General features: G+C 56.1%; 1 protein-coding gene across 1 annotated transcript in view; it reads right to left on the bottom strand.

Annotated features, from left to right (window-relative positions):
* The window catches only part of NIN (ninein), a gene marked incomplete at its 3' end in the record, with an annotated part of 51,113 nt that extends 32,320 nt beyond the window's left edge, over nucleotides 1-18,793 (bottom strand). The window contains exons 1-4 of the mRNA XM_082284185.1: nucleotides 18,596-18,793; nucleotides 12,575-12,656; nucleotides 5,385-5,548; nucleotides 554-593 (exon numbers count right to left, since the gene is read on the bottom strand). Coding sequence (XP_082140311.1) covers nucleotides 554-593; nucleotides 5,385-5,548; nucleotides 12,575-12,656; nucleotides 18,596-18,778 — 469 coding nt within the window. The 5' untranslated portion in view covers nucleotides 18,779-18,793. The remainder of the gene's footprint in view (nucleotides 1-553; nucleotides 594-5,384; nucleotides 5,549-12,574; nucleotides 12,657-18,595) is intronic.
* Nucleotides 18,794-26,590: the final 7,797 nt, after the last annotated feature.

Below are 26,590 nucleotides of genomic sequence, written 5' to 3'. Positions count from 1 at the left end.
ATTAAAAGGAAGTTATTTATGATGAAGATGGTAAAACACTGGCACAGGGTGTCCAGAGAAATTTCCCATCACTGGAAGTGTCCAAGGCCGGGTTGGACGGGGCTTGGAGCACTTCCTGGGATAGTGGAAGGTGTCCCTGCCCATGGCAGGAGGTGGCACTGGATGGGCTTTACAGTCCCTTCCAAACCATTCCATGATTTTATAGCTCCGTGACAATTAGGGAACATTTAACGACTGGTCCCTGCTGACATCTAGTGCCCACCGGGCTCCACTACAGCCAGAGCCCCCCGGGGCAGGAGTGGGGACCAGGACAGAGGTCAGGGAGACCAGGAACACCCACAGCAGGATGAAGAGGGCAGAGGGGGTGCAGCACAAGATGTGCCCTGCGTCAGCTTTCATCCCCAGCTTCGGGGGATGCCCCAGCTTGCTGAGCTCTGCACCAGCCGGGCTGGGATGCTCCACACACCCAGAGACCCTCTCCACGTGCTCCTCTGATCCCTCTTCAGAGCTGAAATGAGAACAAGCACATCCAGGTGCTGCTCTTTGCTCTTACCCTCGGCCTCGTACTCCTCGCTGCCTCGTGTCTTCCAGTGCTGGGGAGAAAACAAAAGGTTCCCGAGTTATTACTACTGCAAGACATCCCCGGAATGAAAGGGACTCTGGGATCAGCATCCAAGGAGCTGCAGGGCTCCAGCAATGCCGCTGGGCTTTCATCTCCCTGTTCCCTGCAGGCTGGGCTGGGAATCCAGGGCTCTTTGATCCTGCCTTGTTCTGGCATGTGCAGCTCTCTGGTGGGGAGAAACCACAGAGATGCCTAAAGCCCCACAAATGACCCAGGAGAGGGAACAGATCAGAGCCTGGCAGGGTGCTGGAGAGGGAGGCAGAGGATTTCCCTTCCAAGCAAACCATGCTGCTTTTCTTTGAGGTATTGATGGTCGAGGGGATGGGGATGCAGGGAAGATCATGGGCTGCACAGAGCTGGGTTGTCCTTTCCTTCCAGAACCTTATTTGCCCCTATTTTGCCCCATATTCAGCCAAGTCAAATCTAGAAGTCCTCCACTAACTGCAGCTCTGTACCAGGAGAGAGCTATGCTGTCAACAAGCTCTTTACTGAGCTTAACAGAGGGGAAAAAACCCACTGTTTGGTGGTCTTAAACCATCCTGCTCCCTCTGGCAGCATCCCATCAGCTCAGGCAGCACCAGGAGCAAAAGTACAGCATTTAAGGTGATTTCCTCATGTACTACACGTTGTAGGAGCCCAGGGTATTTACTCCCACGTGATGCTCCCCAACATTAACTTCTGCTTTAGCAGTGGCAGATGTTGCCTCTGCAGCGGTACAAGTGGATACTTCTGCCTGCACGTGACTGATGGATTTGGAGTCAAAGTCACCCAGGACATAAAGAGGCTCTAAATCATCACAGAAAAGTTCAATACGTCTCTTTCAGATTACAGCTAAAAGCCATTAATCTACAACGTTGCCATGGAAACTGGATTAGGTCACTGGACTTTTTTTAGCTCTGCTGCTGTTCCCGTTTCAGCTGCCGGACCAGGCGAGGGCCCTTTGGTGCCGCAGCATCGCAACATCCCCTGAGGGACGGAAAGCAGGAGCTGAGGCAACAGGTGCCATCAAATCCCATCCCTGCAAGTTCTTTACAAGGAGGATGGGGCACACCAGCACAGGGTGCCCAGAGAAGCTGGGGCTGCCCCTGGATCCCTGGCAGTGCCCAAGGCCAGGCTGGACAGGGCTTGGAGCAGCCTGGGACAGTGGAAGGTGTCCCTGCCCATGGCAAGGGGTGGAATGAGATGGACTTTAAGGTCCCTTCCAACCCAAACCATTCTGGGATTCTGTGAAATTTCCATCTGAAAACGCAGAAAACTTTGTGCAGAGAGAGGGTCTGCCTGAGGCCCAGAGATCCCACCCATCCTCATCCTCACCTAAGACAACTGGGACACTGAGGGGAACCGGGCAGTGATGCTCAGGAGGCAGATCCTCTGCGTCCAAGTCTTTTTGCATAAGCAACATCAATACTTTTATATAGAATCAGATTAATTCAGCACCAGACCCCCCTCACTTCCAGGATTTGCAGCAAAACCAGACAAGCTGCTGCTGTCCCATTCCTGGAAGTGTTCAAAGCCAGGCTGAACAGGGCTTGGAGCACCCTGGGCTGGTGGAAGGTGTCCCAGCCCATGGCAGGGGGTGGAATAGGATGAGCTTTAAGCTCCCTTCCAACCCAAACCATTCTGGGATTCCATGAAACCACAACAACCCCATAAACACCAACAACCTCAAGAGGCTGAACAAAGCCAGGGGGCTGTGGGCTGGCAACCCCCTGACAGCGACCCCAGGGCGCTCGTGTGACCTCCCTCCCTCCCTTTGCAGGGCTCGGGGGTCCCTTTGTGCGCGGGGGGCTCGGGGTCGGCCACCGCCAGCGAGGGGACAAAGAGGGGCCGGGGCAGGCATGGGGGGAGGTGGACATCCCGATGTCAGGCACTCATTGTCCCCCAGCCCCGGCAGTGCTACAGCTGGCCACGGGTCACACACACGGGGATCCCAGGAATGCGTTATCCTTCGGGAGGCGCGTGCTCGGCCGGCCCGGGGAGCAGATGGCCGTGGCTTTGAATGCTGCGGCGCGGGGCCGGGCGAGCATCTGCAGCCTGTGCCGTTTGCTCTGCCCAGAACAAGGCAGCAGCCACCTCTCCCCCCTGCCATCTGCTCCAGCCAGACAGACCTTTGTTCTCCCCCGGAATATATTGCTAATTAAGATGACGATCAGGAGCGCACGCCGAGCCCGCGCTGCTCCGCACGCCACGAGGCGAGCCCTCGCCCCAGTGCTGGTGGGCCCTGCTCTCCCCAGATCCACACAGCAGCTCCCTGGGCTGAGCAGCCCGAGCAGAGACCCCAAAAAAGCTGTCAAATCTCCACACCTCGCTTTGCCAGGTGCCTTCAGCTCCAAAGCACCAGCCACACCAGAAACGCACCTTTTCTGAAGGCAGCCTCTATCCTGAGCTGTTATCCACAAATCCTGGCTTTCCAGGGCACTCCCACTTTGGGAGTCTCACATTGAGGACCCAAACCCCAGGAGTTTCAACCTGAGGCTCCCAGAATGTTTTGCTCCAAGGCCAGGCCATGCTGGAAACAACTCTGTGCAGAAGCAAACACACAGAGGATGGGAGCAAGAGGCTCCAGCAGGCACTGAAGGGACAGAACTGGGATGTGCCAGCAGAGTCTACAAACTCAAGGCCAGCTTGGATAGGGCTTGGAGCAACCTGGACTAATGGAAAGTGTCCCTGCCCATGGCAGAAGGCTGGAATGAGATGGGTTTTAGGGTGCTTTCCAACCCAAGCCATTCTGGGATTGCATGAACCTGCAAGTAGGAGGGACCTTTCCCAGAGCAGCGCCAGGAGCTGGGGAAGGAGAGGTGACAGATGCTCCATGGTGAGGTTTGGAAGGCAGCACAGCCAGCATCCAGCTCCTGCAGGCCAGAGGGACCCTCAGGATCCTACCACCACCCCTGTACTCACAGCAGGGTCAATGCCAAATCCAGACCCAGCTGCTCATTACTTTATCCAACAGCACCTGAAAAAATCCCTGGGGATGGAGGTCAGGGAGCCTCCCTGGGCAGCCGAGCCCAGAGCAGCCTCCCAGCCTCTCCTCTGATGTTTATGAGGGGAGGGAGGGAAGGAAACCTCTCAGACAGAGCCTGAGCCCTTTTAATTGGCACTGCTTGGGAGCAAGCACCAATTAAGGCACCCTGTCCCAGTTCCCAGGCCAGGGACAGCCCGGGCCCGGGGCAGGCTTGCGGAACGCTGGCAGCAGCGGCGTGTTTGTACACACAACAGGAGAGATCCGGGCAAACGCTGCTCCCTGGGCCAAATCCCAAGGAGTCAGTGCATCAGGAGCCTCCAACACTCCCCTGGGACCCCTCAGCAGCTTCCAGCAAGTCATTTCCATGCATACCAAGAGGATCTACTTTAGGGAATGAGACAGCAATGCTGATAAAGTAGGGACTTCACAAGCTGAGCCTGTTTTTTGCTCCAGTTGCAAGGGAATTAACCATCCCACCAGCCCAAAAGGAGCATTCCCAGCAGGAGACTGATCCAGCCCCCACAGCACAGCCTGGTTGCACACCAGCTGGGTTAATTAACTGACCTTGTTAATAGACTACCCTTTACACCTCCGTGACAGCTAAAACTGAGGGGTAAGATTAGAGTAGCCTCTTCCACCAAGGACATCGCTTCCCTGGGGAGCGTGGGCGGATTAACATCGATTCCAAGGTCAGGGCAGCCCATGTGGCCAACACCAGGAGATGGATGAGCATCCCTGTGGCGGTGAGCAAAGGTCACCGGGAGTAGGGAAAAGCAGCTGGGTGTGGTGGAAAAGCTTTTCTTTGAGGTGTTGGTTTGGGGTTTTTTTTATCATTTTTAAGCTCAGGAACAATACTGAAATCACAGAAATTGGAAATTCCTCCCTTGCTTTTCCACATAGGGTTGGGTGTCCCCCTGCAAATGTGGCTGCAGAGGCTCCCAACTCCAAGTGAAGCCAGGAGACAGAGCAGGGAGAAGGCAGCAATGCTTCTCCCTCCCAGTGGAAAAAATCCCACCACATGCTCCTGAATCAACAATACTTGGCACAGCAGGGCAGGCTGGAAGCAGCCCAGCTCCAGGGAAAAGCCGCTGTGGCCGTACACTAACACACAGCACCAACCCCAACCACTCGGCTCCTTTGGCTTTCCTGTCTGGGGAAGCAAGAGGAGATTCTGGGATTGAAAGCACTGGCACAAAGAGAGCCACAAATCTGGAGCACAAAACCAGGAATATGGATTTTTTGAGCAATTAGATGCCTCTGTCCCAGAGCAGCTGCAGGCTGTGGGCTCTGCTGCCCACCACCCCTTTTCCCCATCCCTTCTGCTGGAGCCACAGCCGGATTTTGGCAGCTGCCCTAATGGATGTGGACGTGCTCCGTCTGCTCCCCACCCACACCTCGTTAGCCACGGAGGCAGCGGCTCAGCCCTCGCTTAATTGCTGGCCCACGCTCCAGCCAGGAGCCAGCGGCGCCAGGAGCAAGTCACCCCTGGCTTCTTCCCGACTTCCCACGGCACACGGAGCAAGGGAGACGTTGCCTGGCATGGCTAATCCCTAGGGACAGGCAAAGAGGGTGGCCAGTGCCTTTACTGGGACATCCCAACCCCCTTTGGATGTGGGGATCAGCCATGTGTCCAGAGGTGACAAGGCCAGCCCTACACCCATCCTAGGGACAGGCAAAGAGGGTGGCCAGTGCCTTTACTGGGAAGGCTCCAAACACATCCAAACCTCACTGGATGTGGGGAGCAGCAATGTGCAGAGGTGAGAAGGCCACCCCAACACCCATCCCCTCCCTGCTCACCTCCTGGCTGGAGGCGATGTGTGCGGGATGCGCTTCCTCGCTCAGCGGCTCGATGACCGTCACCTCGGCAAAGTCCTCCCCCGACTCCTGGAACTCCGGCAGGGAACGGCGCCCGTAGCGTTTGCCACCTTTGATGTACTTGGGTTGTGCTTCTGGGGAGGAATCTGGGGAATCCGAGCACAAAACACATCAGGAATGTGATCTTGGAGCTCTCTCGGGGCTGGTTGGTTGGGCGGAATTCTGAGCACCCGATTGCCACCACCGTTCCTGGTGGGCAAGCGCCAGCGGCTGCTCCATGGATCGGCACCACCCTCACCAGGGCTTTGGGTCCAATGGGTTCGAATTGGTTCTGCTCTCTGCCAACAAAAGCTGTCACAAAGTGGAACCAGAGCTTGTCCTTCCTCACCTTTCCTCACTTCCCAGATCAAGTTAACAGGATGGGGGGGGGGTAAAACCCCTGAACCTTGCCGGGAGCCTTGGATGGAAAGTCCATTAGGCCTCTCCTCCTTGCACTAATCTGCATTAGCAGCACCAGGCAGGTTTAATTAGGGACAGAGTTGCACTGAGGCAGCTCAAGTCTCCAGATCCCACAGACACCTGGGCGGCCGCCGCTGCTTTCCGTGGATTTGAATTTCAGCTCCATTAAAAATGCCCAAACAACTGGGCAAGTGGAAAAAAATTGGGCAAGTCTGGAGGGGGGCCGACAGGAGCAGCTGATCAGGGCAATGGTGGGGCAGGTCCCAGCCTGTGCTGAGCAGCCAAAGCCAACTGCAAGATCTAAATAACCCTTTGGAGTCGTCATCTAATTACAGGGGCTCCACATTCCCTGGCTCCAGCTTCCCGCAGCAAGCTCCTGCCTTTGGAGACTGAATTATCCGGGAGCACTTGCAGGCGAGGATCAAAACAAAAAAATAAATAAGCACGTTTTGGGCTGTTTTCAGTGAGAATCCTCCGACGTCTGGAGCAGGGGGCAAATTAAACGAAGGACCAAATTAACCAGGGATTCAATTAGGGGAAGGCTCCGTGCCACGCTTTGTTTCAGTGTTTGCTAACCTGACTGCCGAAACCCCCCCAGGACTCCATCATCTTTTATTTTCCGCCACTTGCAGTGGCAAGAGCAGCAGCTTTTGAAAATTTTATTTGCAGAGGGCTCTGATATAAAAGAAATGCAAGAGCACAATACTAATAAGGCACAGGGAAGCTGCTCCACCATTGACAAAGGACACACGGAAAGCAGCGGGTCTCCAAACCCCCCTACCCAAATGCCTCCTCGGATAATATTCCTTTAGATATGGGAAGAAAAGGCTTCGAGCTTGTTAGAGGGGGGAAAATATTCCACAACTTAGCTATGCAATGAATTATAAAATACACAGGCCGAGGAGCGCTTTGATTCCTGCAGCCCCGCACTCCATCCAGCCGCGGTGCAGCTCTAGGGAACCAACCCAGCGCCCGTGTTTGAACAAGGCCATTTTAACAAGATTTGCTGCAGCTGGGACTCAGCACATGAAAGTTGGGCAATGGAGTGCGCCGATAGAAAAATCAGGAGGAGACAGGCTGATTAAGGAAGAGCCCCAGAACAAAAGCAAACCTTATCACTCCTATTAAAGCCTGCCTGGTGGTGAACAATCTCCATCCAGCAGCTCTCTCTGAAATGCTAATATTTGTGGCTACTCATTCACCCAGTTATTTTGCTCCCTCCCGCACAAGAGAGGGCTGGGGGCTTTGTTTTTCTTCAGGAATCATTTTTATTATTCCTAAGACAGAGCCGTACCTCTGTGCCCATCTGTCTTTGGAGAGATGGAGGAGGGGGAAGAAGCTGGAATTCAGCAATAGTGAAGCTATGGCTACATTTCCTTCTGGATTTCCCGAAGAATCCTGTTCCCAACCCCGCCACACTGACTGTGTTTACCCACTGCTGCAGCTGGAAATTCAGTGGTCTAGTGGAAGGTGTCCCTGCTCACGGCAGGGGGTTGGAATGAGATGGTTTTCAAAGTCCCTTCCAACCCAAAGCGCTCTGTGACTCTCTGAAACACGAGTGCCTTCATGCTGTGCCCCCTGCAAGCACGGGAATGGGAACAACAGGAGCACCTCCCCACTTCTGTGTTTTAAGCATTTGCAAGCTGGCAGCTGATTTCTCTCTTCTCTTTGCTCTGAGCACCATGGGTGAGCTTGTTTGCCTTTTGTAATTAAAAATGTGTGAAGCTCGAGAACATCCCCAGGAGGGAAAGGTGACCCTTCACAGCTTGAGGAGAACAAAGTTTGCTCCTGCTTTGCTCCAACTTCCAAACCAGCTGTGCCTGAGCCCAGCTGCTGAGGGGATCCCAGCTCAGGCACCATGAAATCTCATTTCCAGAGCCAGGCTGCTTTTGTTAACGCTGGGTTACCACTCTTCCCTTACCACACCCTGCAGCCCCATCCCTGGAAGCACAAATCCATCTCCTTTCCAGCACCATCACCTCTCAACCAGGTGTACACAGACACCTCCCACACCTGCAGCATCCTCTAAGCCTCTCCATCTCCTGCTGTCCCAACCCAACCCCCCAGCACAGCAGCTGGTGCCCTTGATGTCCCCACTATTCCCAATATTTAGGGAATGCTGAGCACACACAAAATGAAAAAGCAGCCATCCATGCTTCCTGAATGCAGGATGAGCTGAACTGAACAGGTTCTCATTTCCAGCCAAAAACTGAGGAGGAAGCATTAGAGAATCATTAAATCTGGAAAAGACCTCCGAGGTCATCAAGTCCAACCTTAGATGGAAAGAGCTGCTCAACCCATGTGTGTTTTTAGAGGCACAGGAGGAGCAGGAAGATGTCAAAATCAAGCCTTTCACTGAGGCAGATGCCCATGAGACAGCCCTGTGTGCTATTTATCCCCAAAAATGCCAAATATCCCCCCCGAACAGAGGGGAGGATGCTCTGGTACCCACTCCTCCCCGCAAGACCAAGGTGAGATGCTGCTGCTCAGACCCCCACTATTGTGTGGCTGACAAATCACCAAGAAGAGGGGGGAAGAGAAAAATAAAATAGGTTGAGCCCTCCCTGCTTCCTACAGCCCTCAGCAACGCGTGGGCTTAGTAAAACCCACACTCCAGAGCTGGTGCCTAATTGGACACTGGGGTCTGATCTCGCCCCTGAACTGCCCCCAGGCTGGAGGAGGCTGAGAGAAGAAGCCTCTCACCTTCCTGCCCACTGCCCAGAGGGTTTGTGGCCCTCACAGTGCCCCCTGAAATAAAACAGCCCCCCCAAGCCTGCATTTCACGAGACCTCTCTGATGTAAGCGCCGCGGACAGAAACCATCAATTCCCTCTCTCGCTCCCCCCGTCCATCCCGGCACTGAAACATCTCCATGGCTGGAGATTTACACTTGATTTTCTGCCTTTCTGCGCCAGATAAGTCATTTCAAAATCCTGTTCTGCCCTCAGATGGGGAGGAGGGGGAGGCTCCCCTTCCCTGGGCCCAGCATCAAAGCCCTGGAGCGCAGACAAAAGGGGGTTTAGAGCAGGAAGACCCTCATCCCACAATCCCGGCGTTTAAAGGTGAAATTAATTTCCCTGCTGCTTAAGATTTGGAAGGGAGGGATGTTCCAGCTGCTGGGCAAAGCACAGGGCAGCCAGGATCTGCTAAATCCTAATCCCCTGAGGCAGCAGGTATGTCTGAACTCCTTCAAGTCCCTATTTCGTAACTCAGGTTCAGCAGTGGAGGAAGAGAGGAGCTATGGCTGGGTCACCACAACCCAAAATCAACGGGTTTTGACCCAAAAATATTGTCTGTGCCTCAACCACCCTTGTCTGGGCCGTGGCACTGGTTTCATCCCCACAGATGGGGGCCCTTCCAAAGGGTATCATCCCCACCAGCTCCTTTTTGGGAGGGCACTTGTGTTGCCTCCAAAAGGAGAAGGAAAAAACCAGGAAGGAAAAAACCCAAACCCCCTCGTGACCATAGGGATGATGGCGTCAAACTGCTCTTTAATTTCTCCTGGGTGTTCCTGTAATCCTGCACTCCACCCTGGTAATCCCTCCCTAGCCCAGCTTCCACGCACTTTTTATTTGCTATAATGGGGAGGAAAAAAGCCTGATTTCCCCCCCCAATCACCCACACAACTGGTTTGTTTTCATTCCTTTCCCCACTCTCAAATCTATTTTACTGTACCCAAGCTGCCCCCTCACTGCTGCAGTGACCCATGGACAAAGAGCAGCGGTGGCAGCAGCAGCCAGCCCGGTCCCACAGGTCTCAAGAGCTAAAATGGTGATTATTTTCAACCCCATTCAAGCCTTTTTCTGCTTTTCCTGGAATCTCCCCATCCCTCTTCCCAGCAGAGCCAGGCTTTGCCCAGCCAGCTGATGCTCCGGTTCACAGCTGGGTCTGTGTCCCCACACTGACATCCTCGAGGGGACAGAGCTGATGACAGCAGCACTGGACCTCTGCCTGCCTTGGTTTCCAGGGCTGCTCCCCAGGCAGAGCACCTGCAGCACCATCTTCCCTGCCAGTCTTCCCTTTGCAAAGGGAATTTAGCCTCTTTGCCAAGAAGAAAAAAAAAATACAAATATACAAATATATAAATATACAAATATATCAGCTGCTCTCTGCAAGCCTGAGCACTGCTCCCAGCTGCTGCTTCCTCCCGAAATGAGGAAACCCCATCGGCTGCTTCTGCAGGAACTGCAGCACTTTTGGTTCCTTGTCCCCAGCCCCTGGGTCCTGCTGTGACCCCAGAGCCCCATCACAGGATCAGTTTGGGTGGAAGAGACCTTAAAAATCATCTCCTTCCACTCCCTGCCATGGCAGGGACACCTTCCACTGTCCCAGGCTGCTCCAAGCCCTGTCCAGCCTGGCCTTGGGCACTGCCAGGGATCCAGGGGCAGCCACAGCTGCTCTGGGCACCCTGTGCCAGGGCCTCCCCACCCTCCCAGACAAGAATTCCTGCCCAATCTCCCATCCATCCCTGCCCTCTGGCACTGGGAAGCCATTCCCTGACCTGTCCCTCCAGGCCCTTGTGAATAATCCCTTTCCATGTTTCTTTTTGGCTGCCTACAGGTACTGGAAGGGGCTGGAAGGTCTTCCCAAAGCTTCTCTTCTCCAGCCTGAACAACCCCACTTCTCTCAGCCTTTCCTCACGGCAGAGGGGCTGCATCCATCCCTCTGTGCCTCCTCTGGACTCGCTCCAACAACTCCATGTCCTTCCTGTCACCCCCTGGCTCCTTGAGCTGGGAGCATCCATGGGGACAAGGATGTGGGATCTCCTCGGCCATGCCACACAGACCAAACCCCCGAGCCTTCCAGTGCTCCCCAGTGACCTTCCCATCACCCAAATCCCTGGATAAAACCACAGCTTCACTGCACACAGCCTCTCCCTTCCAGAGCAAACTCCCCAGACGCAGCAAACAGCCTGCAAATCTCCCCCCACTCCAATCCCCCCCGCCAAATTAAATTTTCATTTAAATGATACGATTTAGAGCTCTTAACTCAATTTGTCCCAAGCCTGGGGCGGGCTGGAACACCAGCATTTCCACACTCCCTGACAGTTTGACACCAACAGCACAAAGCAGCTTGTTCTCCAAATCTCCAGTTTGATCTAAATTAAAAGAAGCAAAGACTTTGGCGTTAACCAACCTGTCAAAACGCATTAAAAATAAAATGCCTCCCAGGCCTGCCTGGCTCTGGCTCCCTACCTGCACCCCATGCCCTTTGATTTCCTGCCACTCCAACCCCAGCTGACAAACGTGTCCCCAAGGAGGGCTCTCCGGCTCCACTTGTAATTTCCCCTGCAATAACCCCAAATTTAGCCATTTCTGGAAGATTTATTTACATTTCAATCAAGCTGGAGCTTCTCAGCCATACGATTCCCCCATAAATGCAGAATGCTGGATTAGTTCTGGCTCACTGGGGTGCTGGGGTTGCCTCCTGCCCTGTGCCAGCTCCTGAGCACGCCCTGACCTGCACTTGGAAATTCCATTAAGGAATGCCGGGTGCAAGAGCTGCCATCACCCCTCTCGAAGCATTAAGAGCTTTGGAAACGAGAGGTGGAAAATAAAAATAATCCATCAATCACAGCTCTTCAACCCTGTGGTTTTTGCAGCCTATTTAAAGGGGAAAGTTGTAATTTTGCTGGCAGGCTGCTCTCTCGAGAGTGGGATGCTCCAGCTGAGATTGATGCTCCAGGAGAGGAAACCTGGAGCTCCTCTCTCCCCCCCTTTGCTAAGCTGTTTTCTCCTTGGGGGATTTCACTCCCCTGCTGCTCCAAAGACAGGATTAGGGATTTACATACAGGTGTGATACCAGCTGGAGCTGCAGGGGCTCAGCCCTCACCACAGCTCCCAGTGCTCCCAGTCCCTGAAGGGGGGAAAACATTGAAGCTGCAACTGTATTTCCTGCCAAGGAAAGCCTAAAAAGCCACATTTTCAAGGCACACTGGAACAAAGCAAGGAAAAACCAGGACACTGAGGATTCACAGCACTGCCCCTGGACCCCTGGAAGTGTTCAAAGCCGGGTTGGATGGGACTTGGAGCAACCTGGGACAGTGGAAGGTGTCCCTGCCCATGGCAGGGGCATGGAATGAGATGGGCTTGAAGGTCCCTTCCCACTCAAGCCATTCTGGAATTCTCTGCCCAACCCCAGCCTGGTTTCTCAGGGGCTTCACTTGTTCAGGAACACCTCTGGAGCAGCCTGCCTGTTTCCTGGGAGAAATACAGAGAAGCTTCCTACACCCAGCTCATCTCAGACACAAGGAAACAGAATGGACTTGAAAAAAATAAAAACCAACACCAGCCCCAGCTGGGAAAAACCCCCAGCAGCAGCAGGAAACCAACCCTTTGACTGCCTGGCCACAACTCCCTGCTCCTAAAGGATCCCTGGCCACCAGGAGTGGTGTGGGATGGAGAGACCTGAGCCCATGTCACAGCCATGAGACATCCTGAGCATCTGAAGTGTGGTGCAGCTGTCTGCTCACAGCCATCCTGTGCCTCTCTGGGCATTTAGATCCTGGGAATGGGATAAGATACCCAGTGGCTCTGAAAACACTTTTGTTCAGGCTCCACAACAGACCTGAACTCCGCTTTCTCCCAAGATCAGCCTTTTCTGCTTGGATGGCAGCACCTAAAAAGCACTTTCTCCTCTAAATTCCTCTGTGAGAGCCACCCACAACCGCTTTGCCAATGAAAATGTACTGGTTTAGGTAATTTCAGTATTTACCTGGTTCTTGGAAGTGTTCTTCATTTGACAGGGTTCTGGATAAGATGAGGATAAGTGCTTCTTTAAACTGATCAAAGTGGACCTGTGGGGAAAAAAAGGAAGAAAAGAGAAAATCAGCTGGTGCAGGGAGTTAAATATGAGGCCAATAATCCAGCAGGAAGATGGGCAGCAGTGGGAATTGCTCAGATCACTGCCCCTGTGCCAATGGCCTTGGCAAGGGGCACAAAGGAACCCTGGAGAAGTGACAGTAAGGGGACATGAAGACACAGCCAGCACCTCTGGGCACGTGGGGAGAATCACTGCTACCACAGAAGGACCCAAAGCCACAGATTTCATGCACTGGTTGGGATTTTAGATCAAGCAAAACGCTGAAAATAACATGGCCAAAGGAGCAGGGAGCATCTCCATCACTTGAAGTGACCTGGCCAGGGTCAGTGGCTCCTACAGTGAGACCATTCCTGACCAGGGATGAGATATTCCACTGTGGAAATGCTCCACTGCCCTCATTAAGCTTCAAAAACCACTTCCCAATGTGGATGGCAGAAAAATCCCTCCCTTTCCCGGGTAGCCCCACCCCAGCTCCTTCCACAAGGGCTGGACCAGGAATAGCAGGCCTGGAGTGGGGCTGGGAAAAACAGAGGGATGATCCCGCCCCTGAGGGGGTTTTTTCCCCTCCTTTTTTTCCATCTGTGCCTTCCTGGAAAGCCTCCTGCAGGAACAGTCACAGAGAGGCTGCAGCATCCTCCACAGCCGTGCCGGGGAATGTCAGCAATTCCAGCCGTGGGGGACAAGGAAACCCAGGGACAGCTGGAGAAGCTATTTGACATGGGTCAGTGGCGAGGCAGAGCTGGCTGCTACCGTCTCTTTTGGCTAAATAAATCTTGGAAGAATCTTTAGCATGGAACAAGAGATTTTGTATTTAAAGAAATGCAGAGCCTCCAGTGAGGCTGCTCTGGCTGGCAGAGGACGAAGCCAGAGCTGCAGTCAGAGGGATTTTCATGCTGTTGGGGGAGGAACCAGCAGCAAAGTTCAGGTTTGAAGTTCCCCAGTGTTTTCTTAGGATCTAGGCAGCTCAAAAAAAGGCCAACAAGCTCTCTGGCAGGGAGGGGGTCACAGGTGAGCACCTCATGCCACAGCTCAGGTCCTGCCAATCACCCCTGAGGCTTTAAACATTTTTAAACATGTTTTTTAAACACAATTAAAAACCGTGTTCAGCAGAGAAGCTCATCAGGAATGCTTTCCTCTGAATACTAATTGCTGCCATCCCTTCCCAGACCCTGGTGTACTTCAAAAGGGACAGTTTACAGAGATAGGAGAATTTCCCCCATTAAAAAAAAAAACCAACCAAACTTGACATTTAGACTAAATGAGGATGAATAAAAGATGAGGGTGTTCGAATTACAGGTTCCCTCCCCATGGGATCCTCTCAGGAAGGGAACTGTGACAGCAGGCAGAGCCTTGGATGGGACCTCACAGCAGCAAGAAAACAAAATCCACTTTGCATCCCTCACGCAACCCCATGGAATTGAATAAAGTGAAACCACCTGGGCAGGTGTGCAGCGCCACTGACATCACCTGCTCTGCATAATGAGCCCCATAAGTCGTGTCTGCACTAACGAGGAGCAGGGAGGAGGAAGAGCTGAGCCCTTTTCAGCTGCACAGGGACAGAGGGGCCCGGCCCTGTGGCCACTCTGTGATTTCACCTCGAGCACGGCATCCAAAGGAGCCCGTGGAAGCTCAGGCTGTGGAGCAGGACGTGGCCATCCTCCTGTGCTGCACAGCAGGATTTCAAATGCAAATCAGCAGCACAGGGACAGGCACAGGGCACTCCCCAATGCCCTCCTCACTCTGGAGGTGGAGTCCCAGCTGGCAGAGGGGGGAGATTTTTCCTCAGGATGGGCCAGAGGTTTTCCTGACACCAGATAAGCAGCAAAACTAGTCTGTGGTGCACGTTTGACCTTGGATGTGGTGTGCCTGCACACAGAGAGTGCTTAGAGAGTTAGAGAAACACCACTGATAAAATTAGAGCTGGGCTTGAGCACAAGGCAGCCCTGGGGCAGCAAAGCCACGAACGCTGCAGAAATCCTCCGGTGAGGGTGGGGAGGCCCTGGCACAGGTTCCTCAACCCTGGAAGTGTCCAAGGCCAGGCTGGGTGAGCTTGGAGCAACCTGGGATAGTGGTAGGTGTGGAATAAGATGAGCTTTAAGATCCCTTCCAACCCAAACCACTCTGATTCCACAATTCTATTTCGGTATTGCTAATTTGTGGATCTGCTCGTGGGGGTCTCCCAGCAATTTGGGGCTGATCCCAACCAGCCAGGAGGCAATGGGGGGCTTTGGAAGGTGATGGCACAATGTGCTGTCGTGCCTGCCCAGCATCAGGGACAGCACAGACATCCCTGCTAACCCCACAGCCAGACCAGCACTGCAGAGCCAGGTCGAGTCCCCAGCGAGACGAATTTTCCCAGAACGAGTAAATCAGAGGCAAACAAGACAAATGCACCAACAGAGAGGCACTGCCAGCCCAGCCCAGCCTCCCCAAGGCAATCAGGGACCAACCAAAGCTGTGGCTGCCGAGCAACCCCAGGTCCTCCGGGAAATCCCGACGCCTCTGCACAGCCGGCTCCCTCTGAAGCCGTGACTGATTAGCACTAGAAAGAGCTGTGTGCCTGTGCCAAGGTACCTGCTGCTCCCCACTGTGTCCCTGCCATGCAAAGCTCTTGGCACAGCCGGGACAGGCCGGCGGCAGCAGCTCCTTCCAGCTTCCCTGGCCTTGATCTCAACCACAATCCCATTCCCAAAGCTCTGCCCCTGTCTGTAAACTCCTTCCAGCAGAGGCAGCCAGAAGGTTGCAGAGGGACATGTCTAGTGGGGGGAGATGCAGAATCATAGAATATCCTGATCCACAAGGATTGTGGGGTCCAGCTCCAGGCCCTGCACAGACATCCCAACAATCCCACCCTGGGCATCCCTGGCAGCGCTGTCCAAACGCTCCTGGAGCTCTGGCAGCCTCGGGGCCGTGCCCATTCCCTGGGGAGCCTGGGCAGGGCCCAGCACCCTCTGGGGGAAGAACCTTTCCCTGATCTCCAACCTAAACCTTCCCTGACACAGCTCCAGCTGTTCCCTCGGGTCCTAACAGGCCAATCTTGCAGGAACATCAGAACAGGGCAGCCTTGCACCCAAGCCTGGCATGCGAAACCCCACAGTGCATTAAGAGGATATTTTGCAAGAGGTCACGAGCCGTGGCACTGAAGGGAGCTGACAAGTGAAACCCCAGGCCACGGCGTCCTTGCTGCAGGCTGCCAATGCAGCGGTGCAGGTGAAACCTGAGCTCCCCATCCCTGCTCAAGGACAGTGCCAAGGACAGGGCCAAGGACAGTCCCTGCACAGGGCCTAGAAGTGCCCAACTCCACAGAATCCCAGCACGGTTTGGTTGGAAGGGAGCTTAAAGCCCATCCCATTCCACCCCCTGCCATGGGCTGGGGCACCTTCCACCATCCCAGGGTGCTCCAAGCCCCGTCCAACCTGGTCTTGAATGCTTCCAGGGATAGGGTCTGACTTCCAGGGACTATTCCCATCCCCACACATCACCCAGGCCCACGAGCAATGTCCCCAGGACACCTCCAGTTTGCTGCTAATTAAAGGGCACAGAGAGGGCAGACACACGGGCATACCCACACCCATCCCCTCACTGCTGCCATCGAGGGTGAGAGGAAACAGCCTTCCTGAGGAATCCCAGGAATTGCTGAGAGCATCACCTCTGCACACAATCCTATGAGGAAAAGTTCTGCAGGGGTTTGGCCACGAGTCAGGGCAGGATTTACACCCCCACACCAGACCCCATTAACCCCCAAACCATTACGGGGGAGGCTGCACATCCAGCCCCTCTCCGGATGCCAGCTCAGCTCCCAGTCCCCACCCAGGGCAGGAGCTTGGAACGAGGTGATCTTTAAAGTCCCCTTCCAACCCAAACCATTCCCTGATTCTGTGATCCCGGAACATTCATCCCTGGAGCAGAGCCCCCGGCACAAAGGCAAGCACGTGGCCCCACCGAGCTGCCCCTGAGCAGACAAAACCTTCCCCCGCTGCCCCCCTCCCCGGTGCCCTGCCATAAATCCCGGCCCCTGGAAGTGCAGGCAGACAAAGGCTGGGACCATCTGCGGCGAGGGGCTGGAGGGGCAGGTGCAAGAAGTCTGTGCTCAGGGAGCAACATGTTTGTGCTGTTCTCCCCATGAGCTTCCTAGGAAACCCCAAGGATCCGAGGGCTGTTAAATGTGGCTCATGCTTAGACATGGGCCATTGCTGCTGCCAACGAGCACGAGCGCCGGGGAGATGGGAGCAGAGGCAGCAGACAAAGATTATCCTGAGGCTTGAGTGGCAGGATGGAAAGGAGAACCACCCCAAAAAAAAAGGAGGGGATGAAATAAAACAGGATGCCTTGTGCCCTGGGATAGCCTGCAGGGATGGAGCTCCAGGTTGAGATGGGGTGAGGGTGACCCAGCACTCGGGGTGCTTTAACAGGGGGGGGTTTTGTGACAGCCACATCTGCCCTTCCTCTCTCTCTATGCCACCATCCCACAAGTGGCAAAGCCAGGTGATAGGACAAGGGGAAATGGCTTTAAACTGAAGGAAAATAGACTAAAATTCAATATTGGGAAGGAATTCCTGGCTGTGAGGGTGGGGAGGTCCTGGCACAGGGTGCCCAGAGAAGCTGTGGCTGCCCCTGGATCCCTGGAAATGTTCCAGGCCAGGTTGGATGGGGCTTGGAGCAGCCTGGGATAGTGGGAGGTGTCCCTGCCCATGGCAGGGGGTTGGAACTGGATGATCTTTAAGGTCCTTCCAACCCAAACCATTCCATGATTCTTTGATAACAGCATCTGAGTGCTGGCTGCTCAAGATGACAGAGCAGCACAGAAAGTCTCTGGTGCTCCAGAAAATGCCACACTGCAACTCCAAAGGACAGCAACCTCTGCCTGGATCCATCCCTGCTCCAGCTCCTGCACCACTCACTGTCAGCAGAAGAGCTATGGCCCCAGGGCAGGCGAGGAAGAGGAGGAAAAAGGAAAAATTCCTTTGTTTGTTAAAGGAATCATTTTGTTTGTGAAAACTGCAGTTTGATTGGAAATTGGAGTCGCGATGGCTGCTTGTCTGTTGAGAGCCCTGGCTGCCCTGTTCCACATTTTTCTGATTTTAATGAGCAGTGATGGGATTTCAGGGTGATTTCCAGGGAAGGATCTAATGCAGTCTGAGCACAGCGTGCCGGGAAAGACCTAATGCAGAGCACAAGGACATCCAGGCTGAATGCAGAGATCCCCCCAAGGGCAAGCAGCTTCTGCTCAATGCCCTGGCATTTAACTCCATAAAGGGACAACCACAACTGAAAAAGGGCTTTGGGAAGCCACCAACACCAGGTAACGTGAGCAAAGGTGGCTCAGACAGCGACTGCCTGAGCGGGACAATATTTTCCATCTTAGAAAAACGTGCGTGACTGCACACGGCCCCACCGGTCTAACTACAGCTTAAGCCGGTGTAAATCACAGGCTCAAGCCCTGGATTTAGGTCCTTGTCACATCCCAAGTGGCTCAGGGTTTGTCAAGCACCTGGTGAGCTGGTTTGGGGAGGTGACCCAGGCCAGCAGCACCAGGAACCGCTGCCGGGGGCACGGGCGCTGCGTGAGCCGAGCGCTGGCACAAGGACAGCCAGGACCTGGCACTTGCTCTGGCCTTGGACACTGGGAAAGCACGAGGCTCAGCCTAAAGTGGTGGTTTCCGAGTTTCAGACCACCTCCAGTGAGGGCAGACATAGCAGCTCCCTTCCCTGTTATCACCAATTCTCCTCTTAGAAGTTGCCCTGTGCCCACCCCGCTGAACAGACCGGACCCCACAGGTCCTGCAGCGCCAGAGCCTCAGGAACATTGGACATACACAAATTATAGACATCAGTCTCTTCCCAAGGCCATTCCATGCACACAGGTGCTGCCTGCTTCCTCAGCCCTCCCCCTTTCACCTCCCCAGATCCTTACCCTGCCTAGGAGGTTTCCTTGGAGGAGCGTCTGCTGCAGTGCCGGGGCCACCTCCTCCAGGTGCAGCATGTGGCAGAGGTCAGTGAGCTCCTCCTGCCCCAGGGACCCCGTGCCTGTGCTGTCGAAGCTGTCGAAGAGCTCCTTGAGGCGAGCTTCATACTGGTCCTGCTCAGCTTCATCCATCCCATAGCCTGCCACACTCACCTGCGGGAAGAGACGGGGCAGGTGACCATCGGTGGCATGGGACAGCAGAAAACCCCAAGGGCTGGGACAGGAGCTGCCCACGAGGCTGTTTGGGGCCGTGTCTGGTCGCATTGATGCTCCCCCACTGCTCCTGCCTCTCCCATCCCACTGGGGGAAGAAGTAACACAGCAGAAAGACCGAGGGGAAAAAGCCGGCAGAGCCAAGCCCTGGGGAGGGGACAGCCCAGGTGGCTGGGCCAGCCCCATGTGGCACGTTCCCAACTCCAGGAGCAGCTCATTTGGCTCAGCTGGAGCAGCTGAGGTGCTGCAGGGGGAAATTGTTCCCTTGAGCTCCACCGATCCTCAGGTGTTGCAGGTGATGCTTCGGTGAGGAGATCAACAAGCAGCCCGGCAGCACAGCTCAGCAGCTGCAGGGAGCAGAGCAAGGGGCTCTGACTGAGGAGGGGAGGGCACGGGACCCCAACCCAAACCCTTCAGGCCAGCCAGGCACCCTGCCCACCCCCTCCATGAGGGCAACACAACCCCCTGCAACAAAGATGGGATCGTGGAATGCTTTAGGTTGCATAAAAACTCCATGATCAGGTCCAGCTGCCAAGCACTCCCTGTACTGCTCCCCCTCAGGTATTTCAGGTCAAACCCTGGCTGAAGGCAGAGAAGGGTCTGACAGGCAGCAAACCCAGAGCAGAGCTGAGCCCAGCATGGGGACAGCCAAAATCTTGCTGGTGTCCTGCACCAGGCACACAAAGCCCAGACCCAATTTACCTCAGGGCATCATCTTCCTCTCCAAGTCAAGTTTTCACCCCTCTCATGCATTGCTAACAGAGGATCACAGCCCCTGGAGCTGTTCTGGCAGGGGAGTAGGGGGAAATTTCCAGTCTGAAATGAAGGATTTGGCTGGATCTGTTTGGCCAGCCTGGCCCAGGGCTCCTCACCGGCTGGGGGTGGCAGCAGTGTCACCCAGCACCACAACACAGCCTTGGTGTGGACGTGCCACCACCCCGGGGGCACAACAGGCACTGTCACCATCCTTGGGTGCACCAAGTGACAGCGGGCACTGCAGGGACCCGGTGTCCCAAGGATCAAACTGGACATCCTGGGATGCTTGGCCAGCCTCATCCATGACCCCACACCAGCCAGCCCTGGGAATTCTGTTTCAGCGATGCTGCTCAGGTTTTTCAGCCACATTTCCCAAAACAGGGAGTCCTACCTTATCCCACCCTGCCCAGGAGCAGCCCCCTCCCCTCCTCCTCCCAGGGTTCTGGTGGCTGCCTGTGTCACCAGCAGCACTCCTGGACATCCCAGAACACACAGAGCTGCTCCAATTCCACCCTGCTGCCCCACCACAGCCCAGCAACCAGGAAATCTCCAGGGCAGGCACTGCAGCAGCCATGTCCTTGATTTCACTGGCTGCAGGAGCAGATGCCAAGGCAAAGCATCCTCGGGATCCCACATCTGCTGAGGGAGGCAGGGCTGGTGCCAGGCAGCACGCAGAGCCCAGGGGACAGGCACAGCCCAGCCAGGCTGTCCCTCCTGCACTGCCACAGACAAGGATGGCCATGAACACTCCAGAGAGTGGATACAATCCCTCCACCTGAGCCTCACATCCTCCCTGTCCCATTTTTTCCCCTCCAGATCCCTCTTGAGCTGATTTCTCACGGTGCCCAAGCTCTGTGGGGAGGAGGGAGGGCACAGACGCATTCGACCCGGGGCACAGATGAGGAGGCAGCACCCAAAAACTCAGGTGCCTGCGAGCACAGGAGGAAGGCAACAAACTTGTTTCCATTCCCACACTGGCAACCCCATTTCCCACCTGCACCCACAGGGCCAGATCCCAGTGTCAGGGAGCCCTGTCTGCACATTCCAGCGGCCCCAAAACTCACAGCCAAGCCTCCAGCAAAGACGACTCCAACCCACAGAGCTTCCCAAGCATTTTTGAACCTCTTATCTTCAGGGTCAGCCACCTCCTGCCCCCCCAGAGATGTCTCCAGCACCTGACCCTACTGCTGCACTGCCAGAACCAGTTTCCCCAGTTAGTGCAGAGAGCTAAATGCCACCTCCCAATATATCCCCGAGCATCCCTGCTGCTGGAGCACTGGGATCACCCCTCTCAGTGCCACACCAGCAGAGAGCCCCAAAAACGCATCCTGGGCAAGTCCAGCATGGGGGAGCCCATAAAACCAGCAATAAAAACACAATCCCCAAAGGAAAAGAGCATCAGGTGCGTGGTCCCTACCTCGCACCATCCCCGCCCTGCAGCCCAGGTGAGCTTTTGGCGAGGACACCGTGGCTGTGCCAGCCTCACGCATCCCCACGGCGAGGGACGGCCGGAGCTCAGAGAGACACAACCAGCCCCGCACAGCCTGGGGAAGGGATTTTTTCTGCTTCCCAGTACTGAAACCATCAGGAAGGAGCAGAGCGGGCCAAGGCCGGTGCCTACCTGCAGTCAGTCAGCGCAGGGAGCTGCCGGCAGCCCGGCGATCCCGCAATCCTGCACAACCTCCATCTTAGGCAGGCGGCTCCCGCACGCAGCCGGCTGCGCAAGGTGACCCAAGATGCCTCCTCCCGCCTGAATTATTCAGCAGCGCTTCCACGGCGGGGGAAAAAACCACCCGAGCCTCCTACCTGAGGAGCTGGCGAGGCCGCCTGGCATCGCCCAGCAGTCAAAATAATGAGGTCAGCGGCATCGGAGCCCCGGCGTGCGCGGCCACCTCCAGCACCCGTGACGGGCGACTGGCGGCGGGGAAGGGGCTCAGAGGGGAGGGGGACAAACCAGAGGCACACAAAGCCCGAATTAAAGCCCGGCCTTTCATCTCTGTTCCAGATGGGCCAGCAGCTGAGATGCAGGAGGGCGGCCGGGATAATAGGGGCAGGCGGGCAGCAGCTGAGCGGGGGCTCCCCGGTCCCCCGCGAGGAGGAGAGGGGCCGGTCCCTGCTCAGGGCATCACTTTGTTCAGATTTATTGCTGGCCTTCTGTGTTGTCTCAAGTCCCCCCAGAATGACCAGCTTGAGCAGACAGCGCTGAAAAGTGCGGATTTTAGGAGAGTCACCACCACATTATTCCTTGTTTCTGTTCTCCTTATTACAAGCCCGGGGAAGCAAAGAGCTCCGAGATGATGAGAAGAGGAAGTTTTCACCGGCATTTCTTTCCTGCCTTTAAGTCCACCCCCCTCCTGAGAGCCAGATAACCTTCACAGCACACAATGTAGGGGCCTGATAGGACTGAATTCTCAGCTAAATTTAACTCAAACAATATAGGCTTAAACAGTAATTACCGCTTCGCATATTAAGTGCCTGGAATCAATATCAACTTTAGCCTGGAGCTAATGAAGACACAGATTACCTGGTCAATCAATGGCATCAGCAGGTAAAACCACCACAATTAGGACAATTACTTTTTTTTTTTTTTTTGGGGGGGGGGGGAAGAGGTGTGAAAACAGTATGAATTATAGAATCCCAGAATTATTTAGGTTGGAAGGGACCTTAAAGGCCACCTCATGCCAACCCCCTTCCCCTGGACCAACACAAAATCACATTTGCTGCTGCACAAGAGGGAGATTTTGAGGCTGCTCTGCCCGGATGCCCCCATGGGCTGCATCACCAACCAGGGCTATGGGTACCTTGTCCTTATCCCAAGCTGCCCTCCATCCCCTGGAAGTCATCACCTCCAAGGGACAGCGAGGAAAACGTTGTTTTTGCTGCTGCTCTTAAATGCCTCGCCTCAAACCAGGGCCTGGCAATTAGCAGTAATTACTCAGCAGGGCAGCATCCTGTGGTCATCTCCAAAACACAAGTGCCCACTCCCTGGGATGTCACTGCTCCAGAGTGTCCCCCCTGTCCTGGGGAACACAGCCACACTCGGGCACTTTAAAGCAACTTTCCCTTCCCACTGCACTTGTGACAACCGGGCTGATGTGAACACAGCTGGCAAAACCCACCAGGACCCCAGCTTTTAATGCTGGGGTTTCTATGAGATGCCCAGCAGCCACCAAAACCAGACTATTGAGCCCTTGCTGGCAGGCCAGAACTGAGGCTGTCTCACACTCATTATCCCCTGCCCCTAATGAACCATCTCATCCATCACAGCTGCAGCTCAGCGGCTCTGCTGAATCATGGAATGACCTGAGCTGGAAGGGACCCGCAAGGATCATGGATCCAACCCCTGGCCCTGCACACACACCCCAACAACCCCACCCTGGGCATCCCTGGCAGCGCTGTCCAAACGCTCCTGGAGCTCTGGCAGCCTCGGGGCCGTGCCCATTCCCTGGGGAGCCTGGGCAGTGCCCAGCACCCTCTGGGGGAAGAACCTTTTCCTAATATCCGACCTAAACCCCCCCAACACAGCTCCAGCCGCTCCCTGGATCCTGTCACTGGTCACCAGAGAGAAGAAAGAGCTCGGCACCCTGTCCCTGTGTCCACCCCGAAATCCCCACATCGCGTCAGGGCAATTTCCAGCTCAGCCCACCCTGCAACATCCCATCCCCTCTTGGAGCAGCAGCCCCACAAAGGGTCACACCGAGAAACCAAAGGCAAAGGGAAAAACAAAACCCAAAAGGACAATGAAGCACCTAAACGTCAGTAAATCACTTGACAGCACGCCCAGCTCTTCAAGGGTCACCACCAGAGTCAGCCTTACAGCTGGCGGTTCCTCCTCCCCATTGACCGCGCTCATCATTTTCCCTCTGCCCCTCAATGCCACCTCTCCCCCTGCACCCCAAAACACCCCTAGACCCTCCAAAGTTGGCAGAGAGCAGCGATTCTGTTAACCAAGCTCCACTCCCGATTAGCAGAGCAGCGATGGCGTATAAAAGCACTATAAATTTATGTAAAGAGCTTCAAAAGCAGCGCAGCGGTTTGAATATTCACGCCAGCCCGGTATTTGCATTGTAATAGGGCTTTTCACTCCCAGCCTTCCCTCCGTAAGGAAAAACAAAGCGCCCATCTGGTTTGATTTTGCAAATCGGGCTGGAGTCGCTCTGCAGTAACTCGGGGAGCCCCGGGTGCGATAAAGCCCAAGGTGGAGGCACAAAGCTGATTATTTCAGAAGTAAACAAAGCGAGCCGGTAATTTATCCAGCGACGCCTCGCGTTCCGGGAAATGAGGGATTCGGTAATTCCCGCGGAGCTCAGACCCGCGCCGGCTCCGACAAACCCGGGCTGTGCTGAATCACGGCGATACCGCGTCCAGCGCCTTCCCTCCGCTCCGTTTTGGGGAGCGCATGAGGAAGATGAGCAGGATACACCCCAAACTATCACCCACCCACCCAGCCAGCAAAATCCCAGCACCGGAACCTCCTAGGCTGTGGATTTAGGCTTTCCCGGCTCCATCCTGACAGGGATGCTCCAAGGGAGCCGGGCCCACGGTTGGTGGCCAGACAGCAGATGCTGTCTGCCACCCTGGTGACAGCGAGAGCTTTGCCGATGACAAAACAACTGCTGTTATTAATTCCTCCAGCCACAGCCGGCTGCTTCCAGGACTCAGCCCGGCGAGAGTGGTGCAGAACCCGCTCCCAGCGTTTGGAGCATCCCTCCGGGGACAGGGATGGGGTGCCCTTGGCAGGAGGGCGAGCGGCACCTGGTGCCGTCACCCCGCGGGACCACTGCCACCAGCGCAAAGGGGACCTTGGGGGCTCTGGCGTGGCACCCACTCACAGACAGCCCTGAAACCGCCAGCGAACCCTCTGGCTAGAATTCCCTATCCCCATCACCCCCTTCCCCCAGCATCCCCCCACTTCCAGCATCCAGCACCCCCCCCCCCCTCCAGCATTTCCCCCTTTTCCTCCAGCACCCCTCCCCTCCGGAGCCCCTTCCCCAGGCACCCACCTCGCCGCTGCGCCCCTTCCCCGCCGGCCCGTCCCGGCGCCCCGCACACGCGGCCGGCCCCGCCGGGAAGGGACGGGAAGGGGCGGGCTGCGCCCCGGCACCGCCCGCGGAGGAGGGACCGGGGCGGACAGCGCTCCCCCCGCACCCGGGGCTCGGTGCTACCCCTTCCCCTTCTTCCCTTCCACCGCAGCCGCCCCCGTCCCGGCCTCACCGGCTGCCGGTGCCCGCGGCGGGGCTGGCGGAGCGCTCGGAGCGTTGCGGAGCCGGGGGAGGCGCCGCGTTCAAATGCGGCCGCGTTTATTGGGCCGAGCCTCGGGGGCGGCCCCGGGGGTGCGGAAAGGCCCCGGGGCGGGGGGACCGGCGGCCTTTGTGCGGCACCGCCCGGGAACGCCCCCCGGCACAGGGGACAGCTGCGGGGGTCTGGTGGGATGTCCCGCACACCCCCGTGTCCCCGCTGTTCTGCACCCGCGTGGTGGCATCACCTCAGCTCCCTAATGTGATATCCCCCCACGGTGGCATCACCTCCACTTCCCGTTGTCCTGCACCTCAGGACAGCGTAACCCTGGGTCCCCAAGGTCCTGACCCCCCGGGTGGCATCACCTCGGTTCCCATCATCCTGCACCCCAGGGGGCATCATCCCAACTCCCTACTGTTCTGCAACCCCGGGTGGCATCACCCCAGCCCGCTGCTGTCCTGTCCCCCAGGGTGGCACAACCATGGTCCCCACTGTCCCACACCTCAGGGTGGCATCACCCGGTTCTTCAATGTCCCATCCCCCCAGGTGGCATCATCACAGTTCCTGTCATCGCACATCCCGAGGTGGCATCACCCCAGCTCCCAACAGTCCTGTCCCCCCGGGTGACATCACCTCAGTTCCCATCAGCAGGGACATCACCCCGACTCCCTGCTGCCCCGCACTCCAGAGCGGCATCACCCCGGCTCCCCATCATCCTCTCCCTCAGCTGGTGTCACCCCAACTTCCCGCTGTCCTGCACCCCAGGGTGGCATCACCCCAGCTCCCAAGTGTCCTGTCCCCCAGGGTGACATCACCTGAGCCCAGGGGTACATCAGTCTGCGTCCTTGCTGTCCTATCCCCCAAGGTAGCATCGCCCTGGCTCCCCACTGTCCTGTCCCCCAGGGTGGCATCACCCCGGCTCCACACTGTCCTGCACCCCAGGGGCATGGCCCTGCAGCTCCTCATTGTCCCAAAAAAACAATGGCACGTCACCTGGGCTGTCCCACGCCTGAAGGTCACGGCAACACATCACCGTTCCCTGCCCTGGGGACATGGCACCCTGGCTCCCTGCCATTCCAGGGTACCATGTCACCCCACTGTCCCCCACCCTGGGGACATGGCACCCTGGCCCCCTACCATCTCTGGGCCTGGGGGACAACATCCCACCCGAGTCTCCGTGTGTCACCGTGACACAGGACGGCTGCTGTGCCCGTGGCACCCAGCCCTTCCACCACCCCAGCACCGGTGGTGGCTCTGCACTCTCCCACCCGTGCCCCTCACTCGCTTTGGGGGGGACTCACAAAACCAGGGACTCCCCTCTGCCCCAGGAGCCACCCCGGGGGAGAACCCTGGAGCAGTGACACGCAAGCCACAGGCACCAGCAGAACTCCAAGCCTTATTTAAAGCTCGGCAGTCCCGGTTGGAGCTGGAGCCACCGCCCGCCCACGCTCCTGCTCAGCGCCAGCCGAGCCGCAGGAAGCCGGCGGTCCCCAAGGCTTGTGGATTCTCTGGTGGCTAAGAAGTTCCACCCACGCTGCAGTCCGCTCTCGAGCAATTGCATGAGCTTATTTTGCTGCTTTTTTTGGGGTGAAAATGCCAGGGGCCGGATGACTTTTTAGCCTTCTTCCCTTTTTCACGGCGGCTCCGGCCTGCGGGTTCAAGATATTTCGTGGGGAGGAGCGAGGGGAACACAAAAGCCTCGCACGGGGGGTTGCACAAACCTTGCTCAGATCGGAAA

The sequence above is a fragment of the Coloeus monedula genome (genome assembly GCF_965178545.1).
Source record: "Coloeus monedula genome assembly, chromosome: 6".
NCBI lineage: Eukaryota > Metazoa > Chordata > Aves > Passeriformes > Corvidae > Coloeus > Coloeus monedula.
This window is presented reverse-complemented; position numbering and strand designations above follow the sequence as displayed.